Genomic DNA, 26,358 nt, shown 5'->3' on the forward strand with positions numbered 1-26,358 from the left:
TGATCTCTGAACATAAAAAAGAAAGAAAGAAAGAAAACACATTTATTTGTCACAGCTTAATATAAATACGACGTACACTCCTAAAGACAATTTAAAATAAAAAGCAAAAAAAATAAAGATGAGATAAAAAAAAGAAAACTTCATTGAAGTCGTAAAAAAAATACAATAGCCATTAATTACAATAATCCTTGGTGGGTTAAGAAGACTCCTAGTATTAAGTGCACTCGCATTTCTCCGAAGTGATATCTTGTGATAAGAAACGACCCTGTTGCAATATCAGGCACAACCACTAATCCTAGATAACTTATTTTTTATCAAAAACTCGAAGTAATTGTCGCCCAACTTGGGACTGGAAAACAGAACCGTATAAATGAAATCACATTTGTGCACTATAATATCTCCTGCATACTTGGCTGACCTTTATTAGAAATTCGGTTAGGAAGGAATCAAAACAGCGAGCATTCAAAACACTTCCGATTCAAAGCTGCCATGAACATGAGTACGGTTGAACATCTCAGCTCCAACTTACATAAAATTTGCATAAACTATCTGTTAACATAATTATTGTATAATACAGCGATTAAGTCTCTTATTATTATTAATGGGCCGGCACTACAACGGATCCGTTGGCTATATCAAAAATGCCGCCAAAAACCATTAGTTACAAAGTTACAAACTCATATTTCTATTTTTAATAATTATTGGTATCCTTTCATGTTAACACTGTATAAAGTATTTAAAGTAAGCAAAGAATTGCAAATCTCGACCTGGACAACGAACCCTACCTCAATGTCCAACAGTGGCGGAGGGTGGAAGTTTTCTGAAACATATCCCGACACATCATTTATACCTTTGCATAAATAAATCGTTCTAATGATTAGATTTTACATAAATTACGAAAGGGAAGGAAGGAATCGGGTTATATACCCTTCAGCAATGCTGTCCAACCGTCAAAAAATTACTCCAGTAATAAAAAGGTCAATTTAAAATTCCGGCCCTAGGTTAGGCGCAAATAACTAAATGCAGCGACGACGTATCAGTATCTAGATTCTAAACGTCCAATCAACTTAATGTTTCCAAACAGCGAGCGCTGTAAGTGCACCGCCGACTGATAAGTCACGTTTTCATGGTCAACGTCTCGCGTAGTCTACATTTAAGGTGCGATTTCGTACATAACAACAAATAAAATTACAAATTACAGGCTGATATGTCGCTAAAACGGATGGAGTTGCTTTGATAACGCAATGTGAACAATTCTATATATTTTATACCAACTTTCAAAAAAGGAGGTTTTAAATAAGCATGTTTTTTTGAGTTGAGAATGGACTGAGCCCTCTTAGTACCTATGAACAATAAAGATATTAAAAAAAGAATCCGCACGGTCTATAGAATTTAGTTAAAACGGTATTTCAAATATAGAACTCCTAGTTTTTTTAACAAGTTTAATGCTAATTTCACAGAAGATTTTTTTTTTTATTATGTGGTACATATAAAACAAAGTACAAAATCAAATAAAGGAATCTACCCTATTGCACTTACCGCAATCTTCTTGTTCGGAAACGCACCTTTACTGACATTCATACTGAAGAGTAACCTTCAGTATTATCAGCGGATTTTTATCAGTAGCCGCCAATTGTTGCCAAAACAGGCACGTGCATTTTACGCGTGCGTATAATAGACTTGAATTGTTCACAAATGACTGTCATTAGACATAACCCAGACGATAAATAAGAAAATTTGTGTCAGCCTTATAATTAAGAATTGTACTTGTTTATATTTGTATTCTTGTTAGACAAAAATAATTTTAACAAAAAAATAAACCGTCTTCAAAAACCACTCAAAACCAATAAATAATTTCACATAACAGGCATAACTGGATACCAATTTGGGAGTCGGTATCTAATTAAAATTGCTAATTGATAACCTCCTCCTTTTTTTAAGTCGGTTAAAAAATATAGCGATTCCCCATACTAACTTATCCTACGCCAAAAGCAAAAATTTTTTAGATCTACCCAAAACAAGGACAAATGTTTACTGAAGGTGCACAAACTTGAAATAAAGTCCAAGTATAGAAATGGAAACTCTTTCAAAACGTTTAAAGTAAAGCTTTTTCATTAAGTAAATACCAATATGGTGAATGTGTTTGAAATACATTTTTATGCAAATTGTTTTTAAACGTTACTTCTTACATATTTATTTATAAAAAATAATTCATTTCTGCCAAAAAGTACAGCCAATTATCGCTACACATACATCGTTTAGTTTCCAAGTATTCATTCCGAAATAAAGAAACATGTTTCAACCTCTTTAGCAAAATAATTTTGTTACAACTAAATATAATTTCGTGCTCAGCGATTATAATAAATAAGAGATTTTTATAATTTGACTTTTACAGCTGTGGTAAACGTCGTTTTGGTCAGTAAGCGCATACCACGTCGACTCCCGCGCGGGACACCCGCCGACTTGATGCATGTTTCATGCTGATAATTGGGGTATAATTGTGTACCGGCTGTCATCGGAGTAATTTTTAACGCTCCGCATTGTACGTCATTACCGAGAACACGACTTAAAATATTTCCAACCCTGCACGTGTTCAACATAGTTGCGGATTAATGCTTGCATTTTTATATAGATGTTATCTCAACTATTCATGTTTAAACCGGTGAAAGATCGTCAACCCTGCAAATTCTTTTTAATTCCGGGCTGGAGAGTGACGCGATTGACATGTGTTTTTTAAAAACCAGTCAAACAAGTCGTTGTGTGGAATTGAATTCACACGATAGTGCAAACCGTTTGCCGCTTGTTTGTGCCAAACTCATCCCGGGAACAAGTTGTTGACGTAAATAACTTGTGTCAATATTATATTTATTTTTTGTCATTCCGTACACCACACCGTTACGTTTTAACATTACATTACTAGTTATTATTTTACAAATGTACACAAATACATTTTAAAAGTGCGATGAACCGGGAAACTAGTTGATTTGCCAGTTGCCACCAATATAGTATCGAACACATTCGAAATTTAAATAAGGCAGTTTATTTTTATGGTTCTGTATTTAAGTATAATAGTGTTCGTACTTCGTGCTTAATGTGTCAGGCGGGTTGCTAGCACCGGTACGTTTTAATTTGCCGTTTGATAACATATTACAGTTTATGTTTATGTCTTCTACAATTATCAATTTTAACAAGACTCGAAATGAAACCCAGTGTAGTTAAGAAAGTACATTGAAACGGATAACATGTGGATTGTAATACTTTTACCAAAAATATGCCAACAATTACGATCGCTGCACACCTGTCTCCAAAGATAAGTTCATATAAAGATTACAGGATTATTTTATATTTTTAATGCATGTATAATAAAAATACAATTTACAGTCGTCCAAAAAATATGTGAACATTATTAGCACTTTAGTTCTTTAATATAACTCATTGCTACGCAAATAAGCGTCATTATAAAAATAATGATACATTGTGTCGAAAATGTCTCACTTATTGTAATTTAATCTTTAAAATATATTTTTATTTCACCGCAGCAATTACGTATATTTTACAAGCACGGCCTCGACAGTAAAAACTGCACGCGTTGGCGTGTACCGGAGAGCAAGCGTGGCCAACTATTGTGATGTATGAACTTACCACAATAATTACGATGATAATGTGCAAAAAAAAAAAACATTTTCCGCCATGTTTTTTAACTACACTCTGGTCTGCATGTCGCCCTCGCACGTCTATCGCTGTTGCCATGCATCCAACGCGGCGGAATTACGTAGGAGCGCGGCCAGCGCGAACGCGTCACGACTCCTTGGCAATCAAACTGAGTCGTGTTATAGAATACGTTTACGCGGGCAAATTGGAAAGGTTATTACCACCGTTCGACACGGCAACCTGCGACGGGTTCTTACATTCGTCGGTTGCTTTGCAATCGTACGTTTGGCATTCATACAATTTGCGTGCTCTCGAACGTAGGGTTAGCATACTAAATAAGATACTATATTTAATTTCAGCTTGGTTCGTGTATGACCTCGGCGTGTGGGAAACGTCTTCGGGGAAGCTATAACACGTAGCAATGTATTGTGGATGAGAAATCTAGACGTGACGTTGAAAAAATATGAATCATGATATGGGGGCATGTTTTTGAGAATCATACAAAAACATTGTCTAGTTTCCTTCGTAACGTTCATATTAATTTTGTTAATACCAACGGTTTTGAAGATACCGACATTTTATTTGCATAACATCTGTCAAGGCACACGGCCGTACCGTTGAAGTAAACATGTCTTGTAGACAACTTAAAACCGAATGCCTAAAATAAAATTTTTGACGGTGGTGGGATATATTTTATATCCGCCCGAATAGCGACCACCGTACACAAGGTGTTAAAACCCGCCATAGTGGCCCACGTGCCACCACGGGATCAGCCAGTGTATATCCGGTTCCAACAGGCCGGCACAATTGTGTCGAATGATGAGGGGTAATCATCTCTCGTCAATCGACATTCTATTGGACCCCACTCCACTTACTACCAGGTACAGTGGAGTCACTTAACCGTGCATGGAAAAAAAATCATTTTTTTTTTAATTTGTTCTACATGTAAATTGATCTTTCACATTTTCTTTAAGTTTTTTAAACTTAATATTCAGACGATTCGTTTGATAATAATCGCTGCGGCTGCCCATACGCAGTTGCCACATCCCCGAACTTTGAATACCAAATCTCTGCATGACTTTGGTCCGCCCTCGAACGTTGACGTCCTGGGATATCAGGTAAAATTATTACAAGAACTCAAAAATGAAATCTCTTTATAGTTAATACTAGGTGTTGTTCGCGACTTCGCTCGTGAAAGTCAAAACGTCCTTAAAACACTGTTAATAGCGCCATCTGAGAGAACTGCACCATCTATTTAAGAAACCTATAAATTCTGTTATTTCCCGTGGGAACAAATTACCATAAAAATAGCCTGTGATATGGTCTACCTGTGTACCAAATTTCATGCAAATCTGTTCAGCAGTTTCTGCGTAACATTTGTATTAATAATATGACTGAGATTCGTTTAGAAACATAGTTTTAAATTAATTTCTTCTTCCCTTACTAATGGTGATAGAGACTTTCGCGCCCTCACACCCACCACTACAACTCCTGTAAGCCAGGATCAGCAGTGGCACGCATTTTATGACACCGAGCAGTGAAGCTCGGCGAGTCTCGGGGAAAACTAATATGTCATTATCCCGCAACGAAATTAATCAAAGAGAAAGATAGGGAGGAGTTGGGAATATTAATTGTCCACTTCCTTCCACAGCAAAGCGGGAGTCAAAATAATGAACTATGGAGGCGTTTTAACCTCAAGGATGGACGTTCACAACTACATAAGATTGATGGTGATTATTCGGATCAGGCCAAACAGCCACCACCCTACCCATGGTATTTAGTTTATCAGTCGCTTTCCAGGATCCTACAATCGGTATCGAACAGGCACAATTGTGTGACCAAGGGATAATCATCTCTCGTCAATACATATCATAACGCTTCTCCATACTCTAGTAGAAACCATTGTTGTGTCCGTATCAAACACTTCTGTCTGCCACACTGCATGCCAATTTTACAGGCTAAGTACGAGAGGTGAGGCTCTGTAAGTGGGCGAGCCAGTGACTAACAATTGCACACAGTGAGGTCACATAGACCATCTCGCACAATGCAATGCGAATTGTCGAGCGAAAAATGTATAACAAACATTTTGAAATACAAGTTCCTTTCTATAAGTTTGAACTGTATGTATTGCGCGTAAACTTATATTAAAATAAAACTCTAAGCTACTGATACTCAAAGCGGTTCAGGTGGACCCAAAGGGGTCCACGGGAGACTTGACGGGGTCCACAATCCTTAACCGGGGGTTCATAAAAAAATATTTGTTTTCATAATAAAGTACTAAAATGTTGACTTGACTAGGCCTATCAATGTAGACAGATAATATTGATAGGGTTCATCCCCAAAATAACCCCCTGCGATGGCTGGACGGTAGTTGTAATACACTTTCTATTCAAACCCTAACAAATATAGTACACCGGAACCAGCAAAATTGTGGAAGGGATTTATGAGGAAAAAAAACTGGGTACGTCTGCTCTAGGCCATTATGTCTGGAGTAGTGTAACCTTATAATGGTAAAACATATACCACACCAAGATATAAAATATCGTGCACTTTTATGTGCATGGCATCCCCGTACAGGATGCTTTATCTCATATTGCAATGAAATTATACAGTCCACGTCATTTAAATTCAACTGAACCATAAGTTTACTTGCACGCTGCTGTTTTGCGGCAGAAATTGACTAAACTAAGATACTTTAATAACATCAGCCCTGTATTATATACTGTCCGACAGCTCGGAACGGGCCTCTTCTATTACTGAGAAGGATTAGGCCTTAGTCCACCACGCTGTAGTGCGAATTTGCAGACTCTACATACCCTCAAATTGCTTATAGCGCTTCTCAGGTATATCCTCACCATGCTTTCCTTCACCGTTAAAGCAAGCGATAATACACAATGAATACACACATAATTCAGAAAAGTTAAAGGTGTGTGCACTTGTGTTTTGAACCTGCGAACATTAGTGTTGATAGACCTTTCTGTATCGTCCGTTCAGTCGTCGCTTAGGTAGCATAGTTTCCTTAGGAAATACTCAACAACCCACAAAACAGAGACGGCAACATCCAGACAGACGTAGAATCTACAGATCTAATGTTGGCCTTGCGGAGCCTGGACAAATCATCCTAAACTCTTAATAAATCGTCCAATTGCCTCGGACGCTGTCGTGTTGAATCATCATAAACGAACACTGCAATTCTGTAATTTTTTTAACAACTTCCACTTACACTACATGTACATTCATTCACTCAATTTTCATTCATTCATTCAATTTGTATTTTAAAGCGGTTTAACAGTTTATGAAGGTTACTGCCTTTTGGGGTCGCTTGCTTTAAGTAATAAGCTCTTACTTTGTTTTGAATTTTGTTCCTCCTCGTAAAAGACTATATTCTGTTCACTCATTGCGTGTTTTTTTTATATATAAAGTTTATTTTAGGTGAAATTAGGGGACAGTATACATTCTATACTAAAGTCGTGTATACTGTATACAATGTATTCGAATTTTTTTCAGAAGTAAATGCAATTTTCTAGTCGTCCTGTAATATACCTAGTCTTGCCATAAATATTGTAATAAAGAAAAAAGAAAATTGTTAACTGCAAATAACATTTATTACTTTTACAGTGTGTCAGTTTAATACATAAATATAAAACAATTAAAAATATAAAAAGCTTATTCGAAGTGGTCTCCATTGGCTGCAATACAGTCCTTTAAACGATGAGGCCAGTTATCAATAGAAGCACGCACTCTTTCCATGGGAAAATTCTTCACTGCCAATCGTATAGATTGTTTTAGGGACTCCAAATTATCATGGCGTTTAGAGCAAGCTGTACTCTCTAAAACTGACCACAAATCATAATCCAGCGGATTAAGATCGGGACTAGACGACGGCCAGTCTTCAGCTCTGATGAAGTCCGAAACGTTCGATTCCAACCAAGACTGCGTGGACCGAGCTTTATGACCCGGCGCCGAGTCTTGCTGGAAGGACCATACTTGGTTATTGAACATGGTGATGTTAAGGGGCTTAACTACCTTCTCAAGAATGGTATCTTGATACACTTGTGCCGATGTTTTGATACCTTTTTCACAAAAATATGGCTCAGTCACTCCTTCATAGCTAACACCCCACCAAACCATCACTGAAGTCGGATAATGTCCACGTTGCACTCTGTCGACTAATTGGGAAGCTTCCTTAGAGCTTTGAGCATAAATACGGTCATTTTGTTTGTTAAAATGTTGCTCAATTGTAAAAATTTTCTCATCCGTAAACAAAATTTTTCTGTGACCTCCCTTTGCGTACCGCTTCAGTAGTTGTTTCGATTTTACCACCCTATTCTTCTTTAAATTATCAGTTAAGAAATGGCCAGTGCGTCTCTTATAGGCTGCAAGTCCTAAGTCATCTTTTAAAATACGCGACATGGTTCTAGGTGCTATCTTCATTTCCCGAGATAAAATCTTTTGCTTTCGGACAGGATTTCTTCGAATTCTTTCCCTTACTGCTTTGACCACCTTTTTCGTACGAACACTACGTGGACGGCCAGATCTTTTTCTGTCACAAACAGAGGAGGTCTCATTGTACCTATTAATAGCCCGGTACACAAACATTTTACTAATACCAAGTGTATGGAGAGTTTTAAAAATTGCATTTGGCTCCATACCTACTTTGTGTAATGCTATCACAGCGATTCGGTTCTCTTTATCACCCCACACCATTTTAATATCGCAAAATATTTTACAATGTATTGGCGCCAAAATGAGAAAACACAATGAACAATCGTATAAAAATGACAGATTCGAAATTCAAATGTAATATTTTTTTATAATTAAGTGTAACAGTATTTATGGCCAGACTAAGTATATATCCAATGCTATAAGGCTGCCTCCCCCTAGCAGTAAAAGAAATTCTGAACTTAAGAAGAGTGAAAAATTAAATTGATATTGCGATAGAACCGATTATCAGTAAAATATTCTCGATAAATACTTACCGTAGGTATATGTGTTATCTGTAATTTGAAAGAGTAAACTTAATTATGTGATAGTGTTGTTACTAGGCATTACAACAATTTTATTCAATGTCTCATCAAATCTGGTAGAATACAGTGCTTGTTGCACGTAAAATCCAAAGTCCAGAATGGTATTATGATTTTGATCATCATCAGACGAAGGAGATACTCCTTTCATTAATCGGATTAATAAAAAATAAAGAAAATTATATGGGAAATCTCAAAGTTACGTAGTGTAACAAGGAGCACTAAAATCAGGTGGATTTTAAACAAGCAGGAAATAAATAAAAGATGGGAAGAAATCTGGTAACGATAAAGTCAAAATAATATAATAAATATAAAAGTTTGTAAAAGTCCTTTTAATCTTCATATACTAGACTAGCTTTTGCTCGCGGCTACGCCCGCTTGAAGAAGTTTTCCGGGATAAAAGTCCCGCTATATATTTCCCCGGGATAGAAAGTAGCCTTTAACCATCATAGGGTTTTAAACTTTCTCCATACTAAACTCCATAAAAAACCGTTCAGTAGATTTTGAGAAAATCGCATACAGACACAGAAAAGGGGACTTTGTTTTATAATACCTATAAATGGTAGCCTAGAGGTGTGTCTCCGACGCACATAGCTATTTAAGTCATTATAACAGAGTCCTTGTTACAACGCAATATAACGTGGTGATTGGACGGCGCGGTGGGCTTGTCGGCACGAATGTATAAGATACAAACAGTGCTATGTTTTATCCAGCCTTAGGCATTGCTTGCGTCGAGGATTTATTGCATTGCTCTGTCAGCGTTATCAACTGCTGAGATTGTCGAGACGCCAGGAAACATGTATAGTGTTTACGTTGAGAAGTTTCTGAGTTTGGATATGAATGGTGAGATAATTAGAATACTGGTGGTAGATCTCTCATATGTGAGTCTGCTTGGGTAAGTACCACCACAATGTCGATTTTTTTCGCCAAGCAGCAGTTTGTAGTCACTGTTGTGTTCCGATTTCAAGGACATTGTAGCCAGTGTAACTACTGGACATAATGAGCCTTAACATCTTACGTCTCAGAATGGCGAGCGCAGTGGAATAGTAAACAATGCTTTGTAATTCAAGGTGTTGGATAGTGTTTCTACTGTTCGCTTACCATTAGGGAAACGGCAAGCTCGTCTCGTCATTCAAAGCAATAAAAAAGAGGTCTTTTTTTCGTTAATAAGGTATCATCTCCGAGTATAAAAGGCTACCTTTTATCTTAAGAACAGACATACGTGGGCGGAGCTGCAAGAATTTGCTATTTATGTAACTACATATATTTTACACACACCATTATGAAACAAAACAATAAGGTTTGAAGTACCAGTATGAATAACGTTAATAATAAAAAATAAAGCACAGTTTGGAAATCGCATGTGCAAAATTAAAAAAAAAGCATTAACTTTCACGATTCCGTGCGTTTTCACAATTAATATCCCATCACAAAATACTTCGCACAAATCAATTTGCGGAATTAAATATGCATTTTCACTCTAAATACACCGCCATGGGTGCGAGCAGCGTTTACAGAAATCACCATAAGTTGTTCTCGGAAGCAGCAATTACCGGCTGAGTGCCACTCCGAGTCCTTTGGTAATAACACTCACCAACAGGTGAGAGTATTGAGAAACCATGGCCAAAATTGCAGGTTAATTTGTTACAGCTAATCACTTAAAATGTGTATTTTCTTTGTTCAATCAATCAATGAATCAATCAGCCTGTCGCCATCCACTGCTGAACGTAGGCCTTCCAGATGAGCGTCAACCATTTCTGTCGGTCTTTCGTTGTTCACCAATGTGTATTTTCTTTGTTCAATCAATCAATTAATCAGCCTGTCGCCGTCCACTGCTGACTGTAGGTATCCTGAGATGAGCGTCGACCATCCCTGTCGGTCTTTCGTTGTTCATACTGGTCATACGTCAATTATTTCACACGAATATCAAGAAGTTTTCATTTGTTTTTTTACCGAGATGAGCATAAGTTCGCCTGGTGGTAAGCGATTCTATCGCCTATGACCAGTACCAACAAAATATTGAAGTTTGAATTGCAAAGTATCGCGTGGTACTTCACTGCGATCGTCGCCCTGATATGGGGTCTCATAACCCCCAGTTAATAGAATAGAGAGAGATGGAGAAGTCTCGCAAAAGTCGCAATAAATTTTTCAGACAATCCATAACCACGACCACTCTGCCAGGAGTGTACGACTGAGAAGAAGAAGCATCCCCAGTTATTATCCTGGCTATGATGTCTTTCAAACCGGAGCACAATGTTACACACTGCTGCTTGGCGCTAGAAATAGACTTTACGATCCAGACAGCCCTTCGCATACGAGAAGACTTTTTTTCACCAAATAAGTATTTATGATATACAAGAATTACTTTTTGATTAATCATTGATTGAGGCAGGTGGCAACCAATTTGCAATAAATCGGAAAAGAAGAACTACTGATACCATCTGTAGTGACCTTGCTAATCACTTGTGATAAGATACTTGTTCTAAATCACGTGCATAAATATAATGGTATATGTAATATTTATGTAGTTGTGTACTCTCAGCTCGACTGGTTGGCTACCACTGGCACAGAAGACCGACTTGAAGCAGTTATTGCGTTTTACTGTCAAGTGGCTATAATAACCTCAAAATCCACACTTCTTATATGGTCACGAACAAATTAGATTACTTTACTATTACGAGTTCCTGGGTGTTGTGATCACTGATCATCCTCATCAGAAAGCTAATGGCGGTTAATCAAATCCCCTACAATTCGATTTGACTGATTGCGCCCTTCTTCAATCAAACAATTGGAATCGAAGGTATATAGCGAACAGATACGCTCTGCGACGTTTGATTCGTGCATGCATCGCATATTAATTATATGCGCAGGCGCTCGGATTGTTAATCAACTCTCTTCGGGATACCTTCAAGGCTTGAGATGATTTTCTAACACGAATGTACTAGAACAATCGGCGCCATGTTGGATTGTATAGTGCAAATGGACGCGAAAACGATATATAAATATTTTGGGTACATCTAAACGTAATAAGAATCTTCATATATTGTAAACCGGTTAATTATGTAATCAGATTATTCATATACTCGTATTAGTAGTAGATAGTGACAAATTTGTAATTACTCAATGTAAATACCTAATGTTTCTATCATCCATTGTAAAACTACACATCTTTCCGCGAGGAGAGCGCACAAAAGCTAGCTTCAATAAAAAAAAATGGTTTTCTTATTAAATAAATTGTACGATAAAATAAAATATACTTTAAAAACTGCAAATTCATTTTTTTTTTACGACATATCGTCCAAATCGCGAAAAACCCAAATTACATTGATATGTTGATAGATATACGATGACTGGTTTACGTTCGACTGATAACTATATCTATATCTATAATCCTATACTGGTTATATCTAGTACACACGTATACCATGCCTCTATCTCCGAAGGGGTAAGCAGGGATGTAACCAGGGAACCCATTTTTCGTCAAATGTATTCCGACCCATGATGTGACGAGCTTGTCACCATATCGGGTACGAAATCCAAGAAAAAACCCAATATCATTTTGCTCGACCCGGGATTCGAACCTAAGACCTCAAAACGGTATCGTACCGCGCAGTACAACGACACCAAAGCATATTTAATAAAACCGCAAAGCATAAGCGTTGTACAAAGTGACTACCGAGGTGTGAAACCTTTCCACATTACTAGTAGAACCGTAAAATGAATAACACTTTGAAAACTGTTAAATGTTCTTATTAGCGACATAACAGTGGTCCGCGTGGCGTTTCTCGGAAATGCTTGTTTTTAAACATCTAAACGAGACGGCGGAAAATTTCGCGTCTCCTAATTTAAAGCTGGCTGAAGATTAAATAAAGTAAAATCAATTTATACTATATAAAGCTGAAATGTTTGTTTGAATCTTAGGAACTATTAAACTGATTTTGTTTTTTTTTTTCACTAATAATAAGCTACATTTTCTGAGTGCTGAGCTACCTTTATCCCAGGAAAATATAAAGTCTTTTTCCCGTAAAATCTTTTTCATCTGGGCGAGAAGGCGAGCAAAAGCTAAGCATCGAGATTTGGCAGACAAAAATTTTTTTTTGTTAGTTCCCATTTCCAAAACTCCCAATTTATACGTATTAGTTCCAAAAATGGCGACTGGCGTGCCTCATCATATAACAAAAAATAAGCCACCGCGATTCACTATAATTGTGTCTCTGCCCACCCCATGAGCAATAAAGCTGTGAGGTAAACAATCTGAGATTGAAGATACTTTGTAGAGAATAAGTTTTAATAAATAGCTTATTTTATATCGCCCACTGCCACCAAGTAGGACGTGGTTATGTCCCAAGAAGGCGGCCATTTAGATAACTTGTAGTTTAAAATAACGAAAATAAACCGAGAAGCAAGAAAATTAAATTTCTTGAAGAGATTATATTTATTGCAGATTTTATCCACTGTCTCGCTAGATGGTTTCTAGGTAACGCAAGCTCTAAAGTCTACGCTTGTAAACGCTGCACATTTTGTATAATTTTAAAGTTTCTTGCTATTTTTGGTTTGTAGAAGTTGTTCAACTCGCTCTTAGACATTTAAAAACTTGAATGAGCTATTTTTGTAGACAATAATTATATTTAAAGGTAACGACAGCAAAAATAAAGAACACACATCCTCGCTTGGCAAAGGACCTCTGGACTTTATGGTAAAGCATAGTCAAAATATTCAACGGATTTGTTTTTTCGCGACGAACACCAGAAATATACCTCTAGCAATTAAAAAAAAAGAAAAAAAATTAATTAAAAAATTAACGCTACGAAGCTAAAACCTAATGCTACATTATATAACATCTATATTCAAACATTAGATAAAATACGACGCAACTCTCCACGTTTATGCATCACAAGTGTTTTGTCGAAGTCAAAACAATGACTAATGTGCTTCCACATAGTTGGACCTACAGTAGGATGCGTACACGACTATTACAGTATGGAGATTTTATATAAATGAGAGATAAGTTGCTAGGCTGATGATAAACGTTATTTCCAACAGTACTGTACCACGAATACTTACATATTTTACCGGTGGTAGGTCTCTCATAAGTGAGAGTCCGCCTGGGTAAGTACCACCGTAATGTTTATTTCTGCCATCAAGCAGCAGTGTGTAATCACTGTTGTGTTTCGGTTTGAAGGACATTGTAATCAGTGTAACCACTGGACATAATAAAACGTAACATCTCATGTCTCAGCATGGCGCAGTGGAATACCAAACAATACTTTGTAATTCAAGGTGTTGGATGGTGTTTCGACTGTTTATGGGCGGTCGTATCGCTTACCATCAGGCGAACGGCAAGCTCATCTCGTCATTCAAAGCAATAAAAAAAACGAATTATAGTTTTGCCTTTGTCTTAAATGGCTTGCATTAGAATCGTTGCACAGTCTATGATTCAGTGTTGTCAGTATAGATGACTCAACCATCCTAGAACACATTTACCGTAAACTTTGAAGAACTCCAAACATGTTTTATGTAACCATTTCATAGTTAGATATCCTCAAAACATACATACTCAGGTATCTTTTTATGAAAGGTTGGTGAACCTGGTAAGGCCGGTGTTTTCATCATAATTCTAAATGGAATCGAAATAGCTTTAAAATATAATCCACGTTTGCATGATGTCACTAATTAAGCCATAACGGCTGTAATTAGCTGCCTAAATGCATACAAAGCCTCAACAAACATTGTTTACATTCAAACTGATTAATATTAAGGGCCGCGATGCAAATGGTTACCCTTTTGCTTCTTGTACAGTCAGCCACAAAAGTGTGCATAAATTTAAAACTTAAAATCGCCTATAAACGTGAAGTTTAAATTATTAATTTTGCCTTCGTTTTAAGTACAGTAAATCTCATTATTTTATTTTTGGTAAAAATATTTGGTAGGAACACAAGTGTAGACGATTTGAAGGTTTGAAGTTGTTTAACTACTTATGTGGATGACTGTACTTGAAGGACGGAAAGACACGTGAAGAACCTATGTACGTTTAATATATTCCCATCACGTTGGGTTCGATGACCTGCTGGTATTTTAGGCTTTGATCAGAGTGCACGTGGGACACGGAAGACACTGCATTTTCTGGACAATTTAATATCTCACGCGACAGTACCATAGTGTTTTGTACATCGAAGTTTTTATCGCACAGAGATTTCGTAAACCGGTTATTTTCATTCAAGGCGAAAATTAACGCCTATTTCACTAAACAGAATTATAAAAAGATGGCTTTTGAAATTTGAATTCAGACCTCTTCGAGAAATAAATTCCAAAACCACTAATGATGTTTTAAATCGATTAAATTGACATCCCTGAGTGGGACAGTTAGTGGTGTACCTAGTTCATAGGTTTAAACTTAAGCGAGTCGCTCGCATTTAGTACTATAATAATTCCTGCAACACGTTTATAAAAAGTTTGAAACAAGGCCCCAAGCTCACGTAGCATGTAATTCCTGATATGAAGCTAACATTAGCGTTACGGTAGCGAATTACGTTCAGATTGGCTAACTGTAGTCCGGTGTCCATTACAATGAACGGAAAATAATGAAAATACTAGGAAAACGCAGCTGCGGTGCGTTTATGCTCTATTGATGTGGTTGTATGGAGTGGGAATTATGGAAAACGACACTTATACCCGTTACAAATAAGGTATACTATCTGTTGTGAATAGGGTTTAACTATTTATTAAAAATCCACAGACCTTAATACCAGAGTGACACAGTCTGATACTTATCTTAAGTCCAATAACGTATTTACATTACTAAAAACAGTTAACGTTTCGTCTAATAACATACGAATTGGTAGAATTCGAGTGAATAAAAAAAAACCAAACCACAATATACGCTGAGATACTGGAGCCCGGGGTCTATCAAAATTACGCAAATGTTTTGGTGCGGGAATCCAAGTAGAGCCTTTTACGAAAGCTGCCAAATTGTCCTCTTTCACATACTTATCATGCATTTACTCCCAAAAGGGCCTGCAGAGGCACAACCAGGGCACCCTTCGCCATGAGTGTTCCGTCCCATGACGTCATAGGAGGCGAGCCTGTTGCCACGCCGAGCACACATGCCAAACTTTGTCGAAATTACTCTCTTTCGATAATAATCTATAAGTATATTTGTTTATTATATTTATACACCCGTATACGAACGTGTTATCACGTCCAAGGGCTAAATGAATGATTCATGGCATAATACAACTTACGTATGCAGGGAATACCAAGACTTTCAAATCAACTAATTGATAAATAACTATGCAATTTTAGTCTTGTAATAATGATGGTCCTTGCATCATAATGCCAGAGGTCTCTAACCTTTACATTAATCGGAATATAATAAACTAGTTTTTGCCTGCGGCTTCCGCGTGGAAATTTTTCCGGGAACAATATTTATCCCGGGATAAAGAGTTGTCTGTAGCACTCAGGAATAATGTGGCTTCCTGTTAGTGAAAGAATTTTCAAAATCAGTTCAGTAGTAGCCCGAGAGATTACCCCGTACAGACTTACAAATAAACAAACTCACAAACATTTCCTTTAATATATTAGTATAGAAATAGAATATTATGATATCACAAAGGAGATACAAACAAGTCGACAAAAACATTCGATTTTCTTAATGATCCCATTTACCAGAACAGTTATAGGGTTCAAATTCATTCACTATAGTTTCTGTCCGTTTTAATACATTAAAAATGATCATCGGAATTTAAAATTTCGAGAAAAGTTTTGAAAACGTAATCCGGCACAAGCGCAACCCACTTATCCACACCTGCTTTTTAATAATACGAGAGAACCAATTGCATACACACACCATCTCTCATCCGCCAAAGAATTGAGGAGATTGCGCCGCATGCGCACAGTAGGAAGCATAAAGCGATATTGTGCACGGAACATTTTACTGATATGATTGTATACAAATACATTGCATGCAAATATGTAACCTTTTTGTTACACAATCGAATAAACTATATATCAATGTTTGTTTCGATGTCAATATTTTTATCATGAAAAAATATCCATCTGTACCCAATGGAAATGAATTCTAAAAATAGAATCGATATTTACAAAGTAAAACAAGCTTATCTGAATAAGCTAGTATTTTGGTACATAAAAGTAATGTACGGAATGACACTAAATATTTTGTTTAAATTTATAGCAACCAGTAGCGAAAGGTCCATATAACTCGATTCTTACCGGCTTCCTTTTGTATAATTTATGTAAAATCTAATTATCATTACAACGATTTGCAGGCATTAACGCATTCATTACCTATATTAGGTTGCTTCACTTTCGGAAAATTTCAGTCTTCGCCACTGATAGCAAAACCGAATCATCAGAATGGAGACGTTTTTTCGCTCACTTGAATCTGCTTCAAACAGTAGATCTACCTAGAACTTCGAAGTTCAGAGATACATGTCTCTGCAAGATACAGGAAATTGGTTTCATGGAAACAGGACCCTGATGCTGTAGCTGTAGATGCTTTCACACTAAATTGGAACTTAGACTACTTTTATGCTTTTCCACCTTTTTCTCTTATTCTAAGATGTCTAAGAAAAATCATCGACGATGAAGCCGACGGTATATTGGTCTACCCTTACTGGCCATCACAACCTTGGTTTCCTCTCTTGCAGAACCTGATAGTCTCAGATGTGCTTTATTTGAACCCTAACAAATATCTCTTACAATCACATTTCAGAGATCACCATCCCTTACACAAGAACCTTACCCTGGGTGTCGCGAGGCTCTCCGGCGGGCGTTCATTCGGCACGGCGCTTGCACAGAATCGTCAACACTGATGCTAGCATCGTTCTCGGACAGCACAATTAAACAGTATAATTCGTGTTTAAAGGTTTGGTGGCTAATAAGATAGAAGTAATGGATCCATCAATACCATCTGTTCTCACCTTTTTAACAAAACAGTTTAATAATGGTTGCGCTTATGGAAGTCTAAACACATATCGGTCAGCATTATCAGCCGTGTTACATAATAACATAGGCTCAGACAGTCGTGTAAAACGTCTCCTGAAAGGCGCATATAAATTAAGACCCACTAAGCCTAAATACCATAATACGTGGGATCCTCAACTAGTCCTAAACTTAGTATCAACTTGGTTTCCCAATAGCGAGATATCACTGGAAAAAATTACTAAAAAACTAGTTATCTTGCTAGCAATATGTACTGCACACAGAATGCAAACATTTTCGCTCATTAAACTCGAAAACGTATCGTATTCACGAGACGGTGCGAAGATTAAAATTACAGATATAATTAAAACTTCCGCACCAGGTAGGCAGCAACCTATTCTATTTTTACCTTACTTTAGAGAGAATATAAGTATTTGTCCTGCGACCGCACTCTCAGATTATATTTCTTTCACAAGTAATATTCGACCTGAGAACACTAATAATCTTTTGCTAACCTACAGACGGCCACACAAAGCTGCCACCACTCAGTCCCTCAGTAGATGGGTGAAACAAGTACTGTACGAGAGCGGCGTTAACATTGACGTGTTCGGTGCTCACAGCACCCGACACGCGTCCACGTCAGCTGCTAATCTCGCTGGTTTAAATATCGATACCATTCGGAAAACCGCCGGATGGTCTAGCTCATCTAACTCCTTTGCCCGATTCTATAATAGAATTGTTACGGACGAAGGCGAATTTGCTAGAACCGTTTGCCTTTCAGCAAATCTGTAATTAATTATAATTATCAAATACATAAAAGACTGATCCATAATATACATTTGTAATTAATACTTAAGTAGAATTGTATAATTAATTATATAAATACTTTGTTAACCTAACTATAAGTCTAAACTCAATCAAAATAAAGCGTAGTACAATAGTTTTCGTTCTTCTTTCTCCAAAACTTTCATCTCTTAACATCTACATGGTATTCAGATCATATCTGAAGAATGAAGCGAGGAAATATAATATATGATCAAACGAACTTCCCCGATGTGAAGTTCGATCATTATTATATGAGGCGCTTCATTCGAAGATATGATCACCCTCCCTCCCTATATGCATCCCAAGGCAAGAAAGTTTTGTAAGCTCGTCATCTGCCTAAACTCTGAAAAATGAGCTCGAGGCTTCAGAATACTGGACGAGGTAGGGAAGGGTAAACCGGAAACATTATTATTTAGTTTTTTATGTTACCTACTCTAAAAATTGTGCGGTGTTACCTGGTAAATAGGGGGTACTACATGGTATTCAGATCATATCTTCGAATGAAGCGCCTCATATAATAATGATCGAACTTCACATCGGGGAAGTTCGTTTGATCATATAATATACATCACACCGCGACATCGGGTTAAAAGTCGCATATTATTATTATTTTTTATTTATTTATTTACTTCAGATAACAAAGGACTCATAACAAAATTTACACCTACAATATAATATTTAATACACAGATATTTTTTTTTATTTTAATGCCACAGAAATAGGAGTAAACGAATTGAAGTCAAAGGCCATATCTACCAATTTTATATAGTATCTAAACCAGATAAAAACCGAGCAAACCGACTCATGCGCATCAAACGTCATGTAACACGATAACGTATCTCCGAGAAAGACGTGTATTGCCAATATGACGTTTGTAAAACTTCAAAATATGATTACTGATTGTTTTTTACTAATGGTAATTAAGGTAATACTAAATAAGTTTAAGCTGCAGGGAGTTTTTAGATGAAAATTTCATTACTAATTGCATATTTTGCAGATGCTAAATTATATTTAGTATGTATGGATATTAATAGCTTCGTATTATTCAGTATGGGACCAATAATTATAGAAATTCGTCCAAACGAATAAAAACTAGCCTTATTCATAAACGTTTTTTATCTAAGGACGGAGTAATGCTGTGATAACAAGTCTGTTTCTCATTACCCAAAAGCACTGGGAAACAGACATAGGGCCGTTGTGATTGGCTAATATTAGATACAACAATATCAGCCAATCATAATGGCCCTGTGTCTACGCATTGCGAAGGCTGCCCTGCCGACAGCACTGAAAAACAGACTTGTAATCACAGCTTTGCTCCGTCGTTAGATAAAAAACGTCTATGAATAAGGGAGTAACTCTTTACCAGTGGCGAAGGTACATATCTTGATTCCTTTCGGGTTCCCTGTATATAGAATTTCTGTAGAATCTAATTTATAATGATATGCAGAATGATTGCATATTAGTACCTATATGTTGTAACGGGTATCCTTTGGGAAAATTTCACCATTAGTCACTTCTCTTTACCCTTATACAATAGTATAGATAGTTGGCTTAATATTATCAGAGTACCATAAATCTATCAAGAGATTAAGAATTAGATAACACAAAAGGAAAAAGGCCGGAAATTGGAGAAAATGCGTAATAACAAAAAATTACCAATGACCTGCGTTGTGTAATATCATTTGCCATATGAATCTATTACAAAAAGACCAAGGAACTTACGACAATAACAAAAAAGTACGACTTATTTATTTAATTAAATGAGAAACTAATAGCAACCAGAGGCGATATCATAGAAACGGTTTTCCTTCCTGATATAAACCACACTGGGATTAATAGTTGTGTATGTTAACTATGTAGTTCTAAAGATACAGAGCATTGCTATGATATGTACATGTGTCAAGGACTAAAACAGCCATTTTACTATTATTATTTAAAGGCGAGCGCGTCAAAGTGACTGCACCTGATGGTAAGCCGAGTGGGGTCCAAGTTGTCCAGTTGCTACAATTATGCCGTCCTCTGAATTATATTTAGATATGAAACAGTTCCAAAACAATATATAATTTACGTCCATAACATTACGTGAGTAAAGCTGACAAGTTCATGGCTAAAAACTATTTTCTTTTATCAATATTGTGTTATTAGCGAAACGTGTAGAACAAAATGGATTTAAGAGTTGACTACGTTCCATAATTTGTATTAGTATTATCTAGACATATAATATGTACTTCCATTCTTCCAAGTTATTTCTATTTACTTAAAAAAACGCATTTTTTTTTTTATTTTAATTCTTTATCGAGTAAGCTACGTATTAAAGTCATCTCTATAGAAATCTCTATAAAGCTAGCAGTAATTTTGTACTTAATAATCTAAAATCCAGTGGCTTCTAAAGCATTACAATGAACTATATCTCCGTCTAATCCAGTTTCCACCGAGTTTGAGAGGTCGGGGTTTCATAGAGGTTATCATTTCGGTCGATTTGACAAAGCGTTCTATAATAGGTTCAGTTAATTATTTTAGTATATCTAAACGTATGTCTTAGAGAAAATGGTTAAATGTATATATTGATATTATATACCAAAAACGTAGACTATACTAATACCTGTTCCCATTTTGGGTTATTATTGCCAAAAACATCATAGATTGTACGTAACTTTTATAAAAGTAATTTAATGCGGGACAGTAAGCAGTAAAGAATTTTTAATAGATATCTTGGTTGTACGATAACCATATTCGTAAGTGTTGTACTGAACGTTTGGCAGCGATATATTTGCTATTATTAGTTGCATTGTAATAGAGTTGCGCCGATGGACAATGGCCACAGAAGGCCAATGTCATGTTTGCAGTACTCTACAGCCACACTACCCCGCGCCACAGCGCGCGCATTAGCTCTGCGACGTCTTATTACGTCTTATTGGTGCTTTATGTTCCGGGTGACGAGTTAATACGTCTTAAGAGGATATGAGTATGTTTATGTAAAAAATGTAATTGTCGTTTGGTCTTGAAATAAAAATCATTTAAGACGCTACGGTAGGTAGAGCTCATAAATGATTACTTTGTACAAACATTCATTTTGCTATGTACAATATTAAATTAGTCTAGATAACAATGGGTATAACCTCTCGAGTGACTGTTCATTCAAATGTAAATTTCTTTTAGATCTTCATACACGAGACATAACAATACGTGATATGTAATTCCAATAAGAATCGTATAAGATAAGAATTCAGTAGCGCACAGCCCGTATGCTGATTTTTCCAGTAAACACCGGCGTTATCGTCGATACAAAAGTGAAGGATCAATTAATAATGTATCAGGTGCACCGCGTTGTACGTCTTGTTAATATTAAACACGTATTGTAGAAAGCGCTACGGACGCTGCCGGTGCCGCTCTCGCAGGCTCGCGGGCCCAGCGGCGGACGCGACATCGACGCGCGGCTACAGCACAAGCACAAGGAACACGTACCTGTTTCCTTTTCAAGGGCAGGTGGTGCTTGAGAGTGGGCGCGGGTGGTGGCGCGGCGAGGACGGGCGCGGCGGGGGCGGCGGGCGGCGCCGCCTCCTCCCGCGCCGCCAGCTCGTCCAGCAGCGCGCCGCACTTGTCCTTGTCGAGCTCCTCGTCGGCTACCAGCAGGAACCGGCGCCAGCGCGACGAGTCGAACCCCCAGTGACACGTGCGGTGCTCCGCGTGATGCGAGTGGCACACGAACCGGCGTGGCGCGTACAGCGCGCGACACTCGCTGCACTGCACCAGCGCCGCCTCCGTCGAGCACACGCCGCGCGCACCCCCGAAGCACTCGTGGTACACGCGGAAGCCCGGCAACTTGTGGGGCCGCGCCGCCGCCGGCGAGTGCAGCAGCGCGGCGCACAGCCGCTCCGCGTCCGTCTGCGTGATCAGCCCGCAGGAGGGCGCCGAGCGCGGCAGAACGCCCGTCGATTTCAACTCGTGCAGCTGCTCCGGCGTGCAGCGCGAACAGTATATCTGCAGCTCGTCACACACGCGATTGATCTGCTCCAGCGTAAAGTCGGTGAGCACCGAAGTGAGGATCTGCGGCAGGCACAACCGTCGCTCGCCACCGACGCTGAAGCAGGAGATGGGCTCTCCCTCGAGCCTGGTCTCGCCGCGCTCGCCGAGCTCGGGGTCGGCGGCGAGCAGGATGGGCGGCGCGGCGGGCGCGGCGGGCGGCGGCGGCTGCGGCTGCGGCGCTCGCGGCGGCTCGGGGCCGCGCGGCGCGCGCCCGCCCGGGCCCTGCAGGCTGCGCGGGGCGCTCGCCTGGTACGTCTTCAATACGGAAGTGATGTGCGGCGTCACCACGTCCATGGTCGGTCCGCGCCACCGGCACTGGAGTTCGGCAGGCGCATGTCCCGAGCGAGCCTACGCGCCGGCGAGCGCGACGCGCTCCGCTCGCGATCGAAACATGTCTACCGAGCGTGCCGTCGCGACGGCCCGCCGCCCGGCCGAGCGCGAGCGGCCCGCGCGCGGCTTCTCCGCCCCGTCGCCGCGCGCCGCCCGTGCGAAAAATAATACGCGATCGTCCTCCGTTTGTCACCCGACCGTCGCACTTTTTGGTTAAAAACCGTTGGCTCGAGCCAGAAATCTAACGAGCCCACTGTTAGACTTTAATTTTACTCAACAAAACACACCAAACATCGATTCAATCCCGTACGTAATCAGTGAGTGAGCGCGCGCGACCGGGGCGTGGATTCCCGCGACCGGCCGCAGTCAAAGCAGCAGACGGATGGCTCGGCTACTGGAGAGTCTAGCCGGCGCCCCGCGGCCCGCGCGCCTCACCCCTCGCCGCGGCGAGTCACGTGACCGACCTTCCCGTCAAAATATCCAGAATGGCGGCGCGAGCCGCGGACCGCCTGACTCAAAGATTAGTTTATTACGAAAGATCAGAAAAAATATTTCCCTTTCTTTAAGAATTTTACATTACATTTACGTTATTTTGAGAACATTGTTAAGCCCATTTTAAACTAGTAGTAATTTTTCTAACCTTTTGGTTATATCATAAATTAAAAAATAGCATAGATACATACAGTCCACAATAAATATAATATTGAATATAATAATATCTATTACTATTTACGATTAGTACCAACCTTGAAGTGTTATAGCATTCAGTTACGGTTAAGAAATAATTATATTTGTACGCAGTCCAGGATGCATCTAAATTATTGGTTTTAAATTTCAACAATAATATGATTAGTACTTATACTTTAACGTTAAATTTTTTTGTAATAATTAATGACAAGAAGAGTCAGCCGCTCATTTGACGGTATCACGACTCTCCGTAATAGAAAGAAACATCACACAAAACTGAATTACAAAACAGTGTATGGCATTGCACTGCGCTCATCACCCTATAGTATTAAATGTTAAGTAATATAATGACAATGGGCACCGTTTCCTTTAAACAGGAACACAACAGTGTATGCACAAAGCTTTTTGGCCTTTGGTATTATGCACACAAACCGATTATAAATTGAGTTTCATTTATCACATGTTAAACGTTAAAATTATTAGATGTTAAAAGAGTACTAATTCCACGAAGCATACACATTTTAGGCACGAATCATTACAGACATTTTACAGATAGAATAATTTATTCTTTGGCGCCGCGACACGCGCGGGGTAAACGCGGTCTGCGGGGAGGGTACATGCGAAGTAAAGGGGAGGGGGGGCAGTTGCGTCTACTGCGACCGTTCGCTCGCAACTCCGTGAAACTGCCTTTATCGCTAATTAGACGTGCAATAGAAAACCAACTTTATTCCACATACTAAAGAGCTATTTTATATATTTTCGTTCGGGTTCGTCATGAATGTAAGCAACTATTACACAAAAATGTACTAAATGTCAATGGCACACGGTTCATTATGGTGTGCAATATTTACCAAATAATAACTACGCAACCAAAACAATACACACGCATAAAACATTCGCTGGAAAGCACACTGGAAAGCGTTTGCGGCCATAAAGAAAGATAGAAAAATAGATTATTCTCTAAATTGCGAATACAGATTTTTTCATTTGAAAATCACGGTAATATTAGGTATTTTAACGTTATAGTTAATATGTATAATACCTACTTCTATGATAAATTATAGTTTAGTTTTGATAACAGTAACTAATTTTGTATTTTAAATAGGATCTTCTTTGCAAATAGGCCTCTAGAACTTTACAAAAACAGTTCGTTTGTTGCATAGGAGATGGGACTAGGTACAATAATAAATGCAACTAAGTGTCAACTACCTACCTAATAAGAAACTAATAGGAATGGCAGCAATATATTCCTATAAGATTAAAACAGGTAAGGTACCTACATATCATTAGGTATCTAAATCCCAAAGTTATATGTATTGTATCATATTATTCACAGAATTAGTTATAATAAATAATATTTAATGTTCTTTTTATTTTCTAACATTCGTAAATTAACCCTTTTCTACTTAACTAGTTACAAATTAAGCAATAAAAAACTCGAATTCAAAACCTACCTACTTGCATTGAGTCCAATGGGGGGATAATGACGTAGGTACAACATAGGTTTCAAGTACATAATACTTTTAATTGTTACAATAAAATTACTTATATTCGTCAACGTTCGTAACGAAGATTTAAATATTACCGCCAAATCCCCAACCACAGACCTGTAAATGTAAGACGTTCTTTTTACACGCTCTGCCTATCGCTGACTGTCATTTGTCTATGGAGAAATAGTCATTTCCAAATGAATTCTCTTTTAAGAGTTTCAAAATTATAATTAAATAATTGATTGATAGAGTTTCCACTTCTTTAATTTTTATTATATTTGTATATATTTATTGTAATCTTTGGTTTGATAATAATACACAGACGAAATAATACAAATAAAAAAATAATAAATTCTCTTACAGAGAACATTATTCATCCAGCATTATCTATGCTAAGATTGCGTTACAGGTTTGGTTCTGCAATATATTTAGCATGATTAACTCAATCAATATGCATAAGTATCTGAGATCTTATTAGTAAGACTGTGAAGCGTTAGCTAAGTGGATATATTCTGATACTGATACTGATTAAACATAGACGTCTATCCCGATTTTTCGTGCGTAATTCCTAACTCCGGGTTTATATAGAACTTATATAAAAACTTAATCATTTTACTAAAATCACGGATCCATCCCGCATCCTTAGTGAGGCAGTCATACAGCAAAAACAACTACGACACTAAGATGGTAAAAAAAATAATAATAAGCGATAATTATTAATATGATCAAAGATTTTATTTTTAAATCACTAGGTAACAAAACCGTGGCTTATAAAAAAATGATTTGACAGATGATATTATTTTAGTTATTGCGTTCTGGAAATTGTGTGGTCTTACTTTGTTAAGTTAAAATAAAATAATATTCAAAGCTTCAATAAAGTTATTTAGTAAGAATAGAATATCGTAGATTAACTGCTAATACCATAGTAAATACGAATAACACGTCCTTAGCGCGCACTGTGAAAGCGCTAATTAGTAAATATTTCATAATTAATAATGAGAAATCCTCAACGTGGAATTAAAGCGTAGCTTTCGTATAGTTCGTAATTTATTTTATTTCCTGACCGTTTTCCCTATACAGTTATACTAGATACACTTCATTATTTAACGCAATATTGGTATGATCATAAAATTGCATAGTATGAAAGTATGCAGTTCTATATATGAATCGAATTTTAAATTTCGCGATGTCGTTTCGCCTTTGAATACGTCTGCATAGATTATTCCAATTTGTCTAGGCTATTTAGGGAAACAGACTTATCTATATACCTGCTCTTTGGTTGGCGTAATTGCTATTGATACAAATACGTCTATTTTTTTAATATCATTGAATGAAATATATACAATAAAATTATTGTTTTAAAATATAATGCTTCACATGTTAAC

At 37.8% G+C, this 26,358-nt stretch overlaps 1 protein-coding gene across 1 annotated transcript in view; it reads right to left on the reverse strand.

Annotated features, from left to right (window-relative positions):
• LOC115441790 (ski oncogene) overlaps window positions 1-23,179 on the reverse strand; it is an 80,949-nt gene extending 57,770 nt beyond the window's left edge. Inside the window, exon 1 of the mRNA XM_037437185.1 lies at window positions 21,906-23,179. Within this exon, the coding sequence (XP_037293082.1) occupies window positions 21,906-22,760 (855 nt within the window). The 5' untranslated portion in view covers window positions 22,761-23,179. The remainder of the gene's footprint in view (window positions 1-21,905) is intronic.
• Window positions 23,180-26,358: the final 3,179 nt, after the last annotated feature.

Source organism: Manduca sexta, chromosome 10 (genome assembly GCF_014839805.1).
Source record: "Manduca sexta isolate Smith_Timp_Sample1 chromosome 10, JHU_Msex_v1.0, whole genome shotgun sequence".
Lineage (NCBI taxonomy): Eukaryota > Metazoa > Arthropoda > Insecta > Lepidoptera > Sphingidae > Manduca > Manduca sexta.